Raw genomic sequence first — 10,775 nt, 5'->3', positions numbered from 1 at the left:
AAAAAAAAAAAAAAAAAAAATATTCTGTCTTTATACACTACACTACCATTGAAAAGACCTTACAACAGTATTCTCCCAGTTCCTTCTGTCTTTTGGGCTACTGTTATGCATTTTATTTTTACATATGCTATAAACTTACAATACATTGCTATTATTTTGCTGTAGATGGTCAGTTATGTTTTAGAGTGGTAAAAAATAAAAGTCTGTACATGTACCTTCATTTTAGCCATTTTCATGGATCTTCACTTACTTGTATAGATCCAGTTTTCTCTCTGGTATTACAGTCCTTCTGCCTGAAGGACTTTAAGTTTTCTTGTGGTGTGGGTCTGCTGGTAATGAATTCTGATTTTTTTTTTTTTGTCTGAAAAAGTATCTATTTATTTTTAAAAAGTCATCATGATGCTTTTTATTGAGATATAATTCACATATAATAAAATTCACCCTTTTAAAATGTACAGTGGTTTTTAGTATATTCAAAACCTTGGCCAGGCATGGTGGGTCACACCTGTAAAATTAGCCATGCATGGTGGCTCATGCCTGTGGTCCCAGCTACTTGGGAGACTGAGGTGGGAATATCACATGCGCTTAGGAGGTCGAAGTTGCAGTGAGCAGAGATCACACCACTACACTCCACCCTGGGTGACAGAGCGAGACCCTGTCAAAAAAAAAAAAAAAAACCACAAAATGTTTTGCAGCCATCATCACTAATTCCACAATACTGTTATCAACCCCAAATAAAACCATACCCATTAGTAGTCACTTTCCATACCTCCCTGTCTTTAACCCTTGGCAACCACTGTCTTTGTTTTTGAGAGGTATTTTTCACTGTGTATAAGATTCTGGGTTAGTGGTGTTTCGTTTTCTTTCAGTCCTGCAAAAAAATACACTTCATTGTCTCTGGCTCTCATAGTTTCTTTTGAGAAGTCTAGTGTATAACTGTCTTTTTTCTTTTGTATGTAATGCATAAATGTGTGCTTCTCTCACTGCCTTCCCCTCCACCCCTGCCTTTAAGATTTTCTCTTAGGGCAGCTGTTTGAATACATTGTGTGTACGTGTTTTGGCCTATTCTCTTTGCTGCTTGGATCTGCAGTTTGATATCTTTCATAATTTATGGAAATTTATTGGCTTTTTCTTCTTCAAATATTTCTTCTGCCTGATTTTCTCTTTCTGGGATTCTAATGGCACATGTTAGATGATTTAATTGTCCCATCGTTCTTGGATATTCTCTCCATTTTTCTTTCTTTTTTTCTCTGTTTCAGTTTGGCTAATTTTCATTGACTTTTTTTTTTTTTTTTTTTTTTGAGATGAAGTCTCGCTCTGTCACCCAAGCTGGAGTACAGTGGTACAATCTTGGCTCACTGCAACCCTGCTTCCCAGGTTCATAAATTCTGCCTCAGCCTCCCAAGTAGCTGGGATTACAGGCACGCACCACCATGCCTGGCTAATTTTTTTTTTTTTTTTTGTATTTTTAGTAGAGACGGGGTTTCATCATGTTGGCCAGGCGGGTCTTGAATGCCTGACCTCCCAGAGTGCTGGGATTACAGGCATGAGCCACTGCGCCTGGCCATTATTGACCTATCCTTAAGTTCACTGAGTCTTTCTTATAGTTTCTATCTCTCTGCTAAAATTCCTTATCTGTTCATGTATGTTGTCCACTTTTTCCACAAGAGTCTTTGACATTAATTTTACTTCAAGTTCTCTGATAATTTTAGCATCTGGGAAATGTAACCTCTTGAATCTGGTTCTATTAGTTTGTATATCTCTTGGTGGTTGATTGCTTTAGCTTTTTTTGTGTGTCTTGTAATTTTTTATTGTTGCCAGAGATGATATGTAGGACAGAGACTGAGATTAATAATATGTCTGGAAATTCTTCTGTTAGGCCATTAATATATGAGGTTAAGTCAGTCTTGTCAGGAATTGAACTGGGTTTCAGCTTTGTTGTCATTACAGTGCCTTTGTTTGATCACAGACTTTCAAGGGCTCTGGTGTTACCCATTGTTTAGGGTAAGGATTGACTTTCCAGAGGGTTTCTCAGCAGCCCTGCTCTCTTCAGTTGTTGGATTTTCCTGTGATCCTGTGCCTTAGACAGGGTCTTTCTTGTGCCCTTTTCCCTCTTCCAGAAGTAGACTGCTTCTGCTTGTCACTTAATGTTTGTCATCTAAACAGAGGTGGAGGCAGCTCTCCGTTCAGTCTGTCTTAGGCAGACCTGGCTCTGTGACTTGGTCTTCCCCAGGGCGTAGGGGGCTTTTTCTTTCTCTCCTTTCCCCGCCTCTGCGTCTGAGACGTGAAAGGGATTATTACCCTTTCCCTGGCAGCTTAAGACTTTTGCTCCTTAGGGAAAAGTGATTAGGTGAGGCAAGGGAGCTTGACTTTAAAGTATGCAACAGTGAGGATGGCTTCCTCCAGGCTCCTGCCCTGTCCCCAGTCTTTTTCGAGCACTGGCAACGTCCAAGAAGAAGAGCCTGTGAGCTGGTGCAGACTCCTCTGAGGTTTGCAGCTCCCAGGGATTCTGTACTATCCTACCAGCCCATACGCTGCTTGTAGAAATGTGATAATAACATTATCTGAATTCTTACCTGCTTGTATGAAGGCTTGTGTCTTCCTCCTGTTGCTGCCAATAAGCCAGTACTTGTGTCCCATTGCCCCTTGGAGGACCCTGTCTTTTCTTAAATTTCAGGGAAATTGATCGACCTCACCTCTCTGATGAGTTTAAGAAAAGTTATGATTTTGCATATTATCCAGCTTTTTTCTTATTGTTAGAATACAAGTGACGTTCTTTCCAGCTTTCTACATTTTAGGCCTTGAATTGAGTTTTGAACGGCAAGTAGGAATTGGCATGAAATTCAATTCAATTAAGAAAGGGTGGGAAGGACATTTTGGGCAGAGGAAGATTGCTTCAGCAAGACACAGGAGCATGAAATTTCATGAGAGCTTCATTTACCAACAGCTGGTTTGGGTTCAAATTAACAATGTGAGTGATAGCTAGAATGGTGGGTCAGTTCACGGAAGGCCTAAATGTCCAGTGAAGGTGTTAAATTCTGAAAGTATTAAAGAGCCATGAATCTATAGCTTCAGTTGGCATTTGCCACCAACCTTCTTTCCTTTGGTGACAGAGGGGTTAGTAAGACATGGGCTGAATTACTTTTAAAATGATTTCCATGCTCTTGAGTCTGAAGTAGTACCCAACCTGCAACTAGAAGAAGTCTGCTGAGTGCATCTAATCTGCCCATATATTTTGCTTTCAGTCAGGTAGCACTGGTGCTGCAGATAGTCCTGAGAACTGGGAGAAAGTCTGGGACAACTGGAGGCTGCTGACAATGGCTGGGATCTTTGACTGCTGGGAGCCCCCAGAGGGAGGAGATGTCCTGTATTCCTATACCATCATCACAGTGGATTCTTGCAAAGGCTTGAGTGACATCCACCACAGGCAAGTCATACTTCTTACCCCTGGATCCAAAAGGATCCAAAGGAGAGTTTGTCTTCTGCTTTTAGGTAGCTTTAGAGAGTAGGAAACCAAGTCGTTTTACAAGGTAAAGTTACAATCAGTTTGACTTTAACGTGACATACATTCCTAAAAATAACTGTACTATGTAAAAGGATAGAATAAAAACCACATAACTTAAGGAGAAAATGGGGTTGAGACAACACTTAAAATGTTGTCAGTGACACATTAAAAATAATGGAAACCTAATAAAACAGTAACACTGCTTTATTCATGTTAAGTGGTTAATAAATAAATAAATATTACAGGCAGGGCACAGTGGCTCACGCCTGTAATCCCAGCACTTTGGGAGGCTGAGGTGGGTGGGTCATGAGGTCAGGAGATTGAGACCATCTGGCTAACACGGTGAAACCCCGTCTCTACTAAAAATACAAAAACTAAATTAGCTGGGCGTGGTGGCGGGTGCCTGTAGCCCCAGCGACTTGGGAAACTGAGGTGAGAGAATGGCATGAACCTGGGAGGTGGAGCTTGCAGTGAGCTGAGCTCGTTCCACTGGACCCCAGCCTGGGCGACAGAATGAGATTCCATCTCAAAAAATAAGTAAATAAATACATAAATACATACTACAATAAATATGGCACTTTACCTTGACAAGACCTGAAGTTTGCTTGGGGAAGTGGGTGTTGGAAGAAATGCATTTCATGAGTTACTGTGAAGTTGTGGAAGGAAGGTTATGTAAAATTTTTTATCTTTTGCAGTCTTAAATCCTGGGGCACATTTTTTCTCCTTTGAACGTATTTCCTTTGAGGCATGCATTTGTAATAGATACTGTTTAATCAAAATTGAATATTTGATTCAATGTATAGCCTTCTCCAGTTAACTTCTGTATCACTGCTAGAAATTCTTTAGCGGCATTTTCATCTCTACTTGTGCCTTCTCCCAATAGCAGAAAACTTTGAAAATTGTCGCCATGTTCGAAACCAGTGAACTAACCACCACTAGCACTAAAAGGAGCCAGTTGTGGTATTTAAGGTTTTATTTATATATAGGTCTTATTTATATATTTTTTGTATAAACCTTATAGGTGCTTTTTTTTTTTTTTTTTGAGATGGAGTCTCACTCTTGTCGCCCAGGCTGGAATGCAATAGCGTGATCTCTGCTCATGCGACCTCCACCTCCCGAGTTCAGGCAATGATTCTCCTGCCTCAGCCTCCTGAGTAACTGGGATTACAGGCATGTACCACCATGCCTGGCTGATTCGGTGCTTATTTTTATATTTATTTTTTCAGTCACTGAGCAGAGGTCAAATATAGATGCTTGTTTATATATAAATAAGTGCTTTCTCTCTCTTTTTTTTTTTCCTTGAGACAGAGTTCTGCTCTTGTGCCTCAGGCTAGAGCACAATGGTGCAATCTCAGCTCACTGCAACCTCCGCCTCCCAGGTACAAGTGATTCTCCTCCCTCAACCTCCCGAGTAGCTGGGATTATAGGCATGTGCCACCATGCCCGGCTAATTTTGTATTTTTTTTTTTAGTAGAGACGGGGTTTCTCCATGTTGGTCAGGCTGGTCTCGAACTCCCGACCTCAGGTGATCCGCCCGCCTCGGCCTTCCAAAGTGCTGGGATTACAGGCGTGAGCCACCGCGCCCAGCCAGAGTACTTCTTGAAGTTGTTCCAGCCATGGTCATTTTGATTTATTTTTTTGTAGCATTATCACTGATGTGGACTCCTTGATATCCTTTGCTCGGGAAATAATCACGTTCTGATTTTTATTCCAGGATTCTTTACTATTTCAAGCTTCTCTTCAATATTTAAAATGTTTCCATTCACATGCACTGCCTACCATGTTTTGAGCCAGGAAACTTAGACATGTTTGAGATGTTAAATGTGTGTCTTTTTATATATATAGAAAAGTTCAGAAAGGCAAAAGAAGAGCAAAACACAATTTTGTGAAGTAGTATGTAGTGAGCAAAAGTAGCAGTCAGTGTTTGAGATGTATGCACTTTGTGTATTTCTACAAGGCTCAGTTCAGCTGGGTGCAGTTTTCTGTATTCACCTTGTGTTTCTCACAGATGAAACTGCATAAGCAAACACAAAATTTGCATTGTGCTCCAATTACTCTCTAATATATCAGTGGCACTGGAACAGATTTGCATTTTAAACATAAGCATTGGCAGAACTGACTATACTTGTATTCGACCTTTATAATTTTTGCCAGAGCTGAGTACTCCCTGAAGTGATTTTTTGGAGTTCTCCTGAAAAGAATGCAGTGTGACATCTGTCAGGATTACCTGCTTTAGCCTTGTCGTAGGTTATATCTGTGAAAATATGCTTTCATGTGATATAGTTCTCTTGTAGTAATTAACCTTTAAAAATTACATTTCATTTAATCTAAATCACCATTCATTTAAAAATGTACCATTGTTTTATGCTACAGTGTTTAACATTATTTTATATGTTATATATATGTTTAGGAGACAAATGAACATTTGTCTGTATCTGAATCAACTGTACCACCCAATAAAGTGTGTGCCACACTTTGCATTGACTGGGACATTAAACTGGAAGCTAAACCTAGTATATTTTCCTTACGTCCTCTGGGTACCCAGGAGTCATGTTTCACACCTTCTCTGCTTTTCTGACACATCATTTCCTTTTGTTCACAATTTTCTTAGTGTAAGTCTTTGAGAGGTGGTGAGGCTTGAGATTACTTTTGATAGACAAGTTTTCAAGAACTATTTTCCCTGCATTCTAGGCTGGAGTGTCATAGAAAGTTTACCAATTTGCTAGAGTGGACACTGGAGTACCCTAGACCAGTCATAGTACTCATCACTGTCTTTGCCATGAAACTTTATAACGTGGCTCTCCAGGTGTTGAATCTGGTGCCCTGTCACCCTGTGCTCAGAGAACACATGGCAGCAATCAGCATGTGAAGCGCAGAGGGAGGGCAGGCTCCCCTTGTGATATCTGAGCTATCAGCTGACTCAAGTCTCTCTCCCTTCTCTCCTTATTCTCATGCTACCTCTCCCAACCATTGTCTTGACTTCCCTGGCCAGGATGCCTGCCATATTAGATGGAGAGGAGGCAGTTTCTAAATGGCTTGACTTTGGTGAAGTCTCAACTCAGGAAGCTCTGAAATTAATCCACTCGACAGAGAACATCACCTTCCATGCAGTCTCTTCTGTGGTGAACAACTCGCGAAACAATACTCCTGAGTGTCTGGCTCCTGTCGATTTGGTGGTCAAAAAGGTAGGGGCCTGTGACTGGTACAGTCCTTTTTGAGCTTTCTGTCTTCTGTCAATGTGCCTTTCTTTTAGGATGTGGCCTTTTATGATCAGCCCTTTAATTTGGACCATCAAAAGCTCTCATGCCCCTTGTACACGGCAAGGTAGTGTAGAGCAGCGATTCTCAAACCTGGCTATGACTCAGAGTTCCCAGGAGAAGAACTGTTTCAAAATGTAAATGCTAGACCCTATCCAGACATCCTGAATCAACATTTAGAGCTAGGCTTGGGCTTTTGTATAATTAAGAAGCTTCAGGCCGGGCACAGTGGCTTACACCTGTAATCCCAGCACTTTGGGAGGCTGAGGCGGGCGGATCACGAGGTCAAGAGATCGAGACCATTCTGGCCAACATGGTGAAACCCAGTCTCTACTAAAAATGTAAAAATTAACTGGGCATGGTGGCCCATGCCTGTAATCACAGCTACTGGGGAGGCTGAGGCAGGAGAATCACTTGAACCCGGGAAGTGGAGGTTGCAGTGAGCTGAGATCGGGCCACTGCACTCCAGCTTGGTGACAGAGTGAGACTCCGTTTCAAAAAAAAAAGCTTCAGCTGGGTGCAGTGGCTCATGCCTGTAATCCCAGCACTTAGAAGGCAGAGGTAGGAGGGTAGCTTTACCCCAGGAGTTCCAGACCTGCCTGGGCAATATAGTGAGACCCCGTTCTCCACAAAAAGGAAAAAAAAAAAAAAGCTTCTTTGATGAAATGAGTCTGATAAACCAAGTTTGAGGACTTCTAATCTAGACAGTGATTGTGAGAAAGACAAAGGAGCCCTTGACCATATTGTGTCTCCATCCCCTACCAGCTGTGATTTTTGGTGTCTCTTTTCTGTGTATTTGCTTTCTGAACTACAAGTTAGAGGAGCTCCAGTCCTTAGTCTCCTTCAGGAGGATTTGAGAGCATTCCTACCGTGAACCTTAACTTCTTAGAATCAGCAAGGATCCAGAGGGTGTATTTTCGGGAGGGAAGGCAAACAAGCAGTAGGCCTGCAGTGGGGAGAGAAGTTCCAGAGCAAAAAGCTGATCCCCACTGACATTTGTGGGTAAGGGTTTAGGAGTAGCGATTGTTTTTAGGTGGCATGGAGGGACTTAAAGTAGGACATACTTGGAATGTTCCAAGAATAGACATTTTAGAATGCCGTGTTAAGGATGATTGTTAGAACAGCTAGCTGTCCCCTCTCTATTTTTCTTAAAGTTTTTTCCATACCCACAGTCAGTGTCATCTTTTTTTCTTTTGTCATGATTCTGATAAACTCCTGCAACTGTGGCACTTTTTAAAAATTAGATAACTCTAAAACTAATTCTATATACAGGTTGAATATCCCTATCCAAAATGCTTGGGAACAGAAGTGTTTTAGATTTTGAATTTTTTCAAATTTTGGAATATTTGCATTATATACTTCCTAGCTGAATATCCCAAATCTGAAATGTACCAACAAGCATTTCCTTTCAAAGTCATGTAAGCACTCAAAAAGTTTAGGATTTTGAAGCATTTTGGATCTTGGATTTTCAGGGTTAGGATGCTCAACCTGTATTCATTTTGGACTAGACACTGCCCATTTCTGCCATGATCTGTTTTTTTTCTTTTTCCTTTTTAGAGACAGGGTCATGCTCTGTTGCCCAGGCTAGACTGCAGTGGCATGATCATAGTTCGTTGTAGCCTCGAACTCCTGGGCTCAAACGATCCTCCCACCTCAGCCTCCCAGGTAGCTCAGCCTACAAGCGTACACCACCATGCCTGACTCATTTTTTAAATTTTTTATAGAGATGGGGTCTTCCTATGTTTCCTAGGCTGTTCTCAAACTCATGGGCTTGATCTTCCCACCTCAGCCTCCGAAAGTGCTGGGATTACAGGCATGCACCACTGCACCTAACCCTGCCATGGTGTTTACTCCAAAAGATGTCACATTCTGGAGAGGTGGCATTGTGCCAATTCAGAACCTTTCAGTTCAGGGTTGGGGTGTGATGTAAAGCAAGCCAATAGGGAGTAGTGACAGTCAAGCAGAGGTTGTACAGATTGTCTGCACAAAGAGGAAACAATGTAGCCATATCACAGTGGCTGTTAGAAATTCTGTATCTCTCCAGTCTCATTTTCCAACACTCCCCCCGGGTCATGCTGAATTACATTCTTTTCCCTGAGAATGCTTCATTCTCTGCACATTTGGAATGCCTTTCAGTTCTCTTCTCTGGCTGGTCCCACACAATCCTCTGTGAAACCTTCTCTAAGAGCTGCTTTCCTGCCCCTTAGAGCATACTCCTCTCTTTCCACTCTTTACTGGTGGGCCCCAGCTGGCCCTTAGTAACATTTTCCAAGCCTGGGTAAGTACCTAATGCCTCTTACCCTTTTTCTTCCCTGGGACTTGGCCTTTTCCCAAAAGCTTGAGCTGAATGGTTTGAGCTTTTTCCTCTTTCTCCTAGGAGCTCAAGGCAAGTGGCAGTAGCCAGAGGATGTTGCAGTGGCTGGCCACAAAGTCACCCAAAAAAGAAGACTCAAAAACACCTCAAAAGGAAGAGTCAGATGTTCCCCAGTGGTCCAGTCAGTTCCTGCAGAAGAGTTCACTCCCCACCAAGAGGGGCACTGCAGGACTCCTAGAGCAATGGCTGAAGCGAGAGAAGGAAGAGGAACCTGTGGCCAAGCGTCCTTACAGCCAGTGACACAGGACTTTCAGAGACCAAGGCCAGGGTCTGCCTCACTGCTGTTCTGATAATAGGTTCTTACATTGTATGTGTGTGTGTTTGCTTTGGGAGGAGGTGGCACTGTGTTGACAGTTGTGGGCTCATGGGGAAGTAGCCTTTTTGGCCATGAGTAGGAGCCCCTAGTGGGGCTGGTGGACAGCTTTGGAAGAGGTGTCCTGTTGCTGTCACCAGCCATGTGGGCCCCATAGGGGCACTGTGCCTGCTGCCCTTTTCCTGGCAGGGCTGGTGGAGTCTTCCCTCAAAGCATGCTTTACCCAGTTGGGAAGTCTCTGCCCTGATCTGGTACTCCTTGTAGTAAGCTATTTTCTGCTCAGCTACTGGGCTCTTTCAGTTTTTTAGAGTAAGTTCTTAAAATGTATTTTTTTCCTGAATAAATTATGTTTGGTAAACTTCTGCCTACATTTTGGAAAATGATGCTGGTAGGGAAAGTTCTGGATCTTACTTGTTTTACTTCTAGAATCAGTCCTCAGGAATGGGTTTTGTCACAAACGGGGCATGGGGGCTTTCTGAGGAAATAACTACAAGTCTTGGTGGTGGGCTCCTTATTATGTTTCTTTTTATTTCAGTCTTGATACTTGCAAGTTGTCTGAATCCTTTAGCTTCAAACCAGCCTGAGTTGAGTGCTTGACACAGCAGAACCTGTCCTTACCACAGGTGGGAAGGAAAGGACCAGTTTCTAGCCGTGTCGGGCCACTCCTCTTTTAAGCATCTAGAAGGGAGGCATTCACAAAAGCTGCCCCAGCAGCTTTCGAAATGACCAGGAGGACTGGGCGGCGCCGAGCCCAGAACGCTCCTGGCGCAGCCTTGGCTGCGGCGACCGCACCGATTGCTACTAGTGCGGGGGTGGTGCAGGCCCCAGTCTGTATGCAAATCAGGGATCAGAAGATCGGAATTTCCACCAATCAGCGGGAAGCCTCGGCCCCGTAACTGGTAATGGGAGACAGCAGCGCCACGCCACAGGCTTTTCCGCTGGAAGGGTGGGGGGCCAGGTGGGGCTCTCGCCCCGACCCTTCCTCGAGGCCCGCCCTCCTCGCCTTTTCTCTAAATTCCTCTTTTGAGTGCCCTCCCTTCCGGTTGAGAGGTGGGGGTTGGTCCGTAGTTACACACTCAGTCACCCCGCACTGTGAAGATGGGGCCTCCCTTGTGAACTGATTTGCGTGGGATTTGGTTGTTTTATTAAGAGATTTAAAAAATTTAGATGACTTACTAGTATGACTGTTTTGTCGTATTTGCTTCCAGTTTAATAAATGACAAAAATGAAATTCCCTTTGTTTTTCATTACCATCTCCCCACTGTTTCTCATGGTTGCAAATTAGTTTGGTGAGGTATTTCCATTTTAACATGAAAGAATATAATG

General features: G+C 43.0%; 1 protein-coding gene across 1 annotated transcript in view; it reads left to right on the top strand.

Annotated features, from left to right (window-relative positions):
* HMCES (5-hydroxymethylcytosine (hmC) binding, ES cell-specific) overlaps positions 1-9,757 on the top strand; it is a 27,032-nt gene extending 17,275 nt beyond the window's left edge. The window contains exons 5-7 of the mRNA XM_012002203.1: positions 3,246-3,427; positions 6,498-6,690; positions 9,140-9,757. Coding sequence (XP_011857593.1) covers positions 3,246-3,427; positions 6,498-6,690; positions 9,140-9,376 — 612 coding nt within the window. The 3' untranslated portion in view covers positions 9,377-9,757. The remainder of the gene's footprint in view (positions 1-3,245; positions 3,428-6,497; positions 6,691-9,139) is intronic.
* The last annotated feature ends 1,018 nt before the right edge of the window (positions 9,758-10,775 follow it).

The sequence above is a fragment of the Mandrillus leucophaeus genome, unplaced genomic scaffold (assembly GCF_000951045.1).
Source record: "Mandrillus leucophaeus isolate KB7577 unplaced genomic scaffold, Mleu.le_1.0 Scaffold680, whole genome shotgun sequence".
NCBI classification, from domain to species: Eukaryota; Metazoa; Chordata; class Mammalia; order Primates; family Cercopithecidae; genus Mandrillus; species Mandrillus leucophaeus.
The sequence above is the reverse complement of the archived record's forward strand: the minus strand, read 5'-3'. Positions and strand labels throughout refer to the sequence as shown.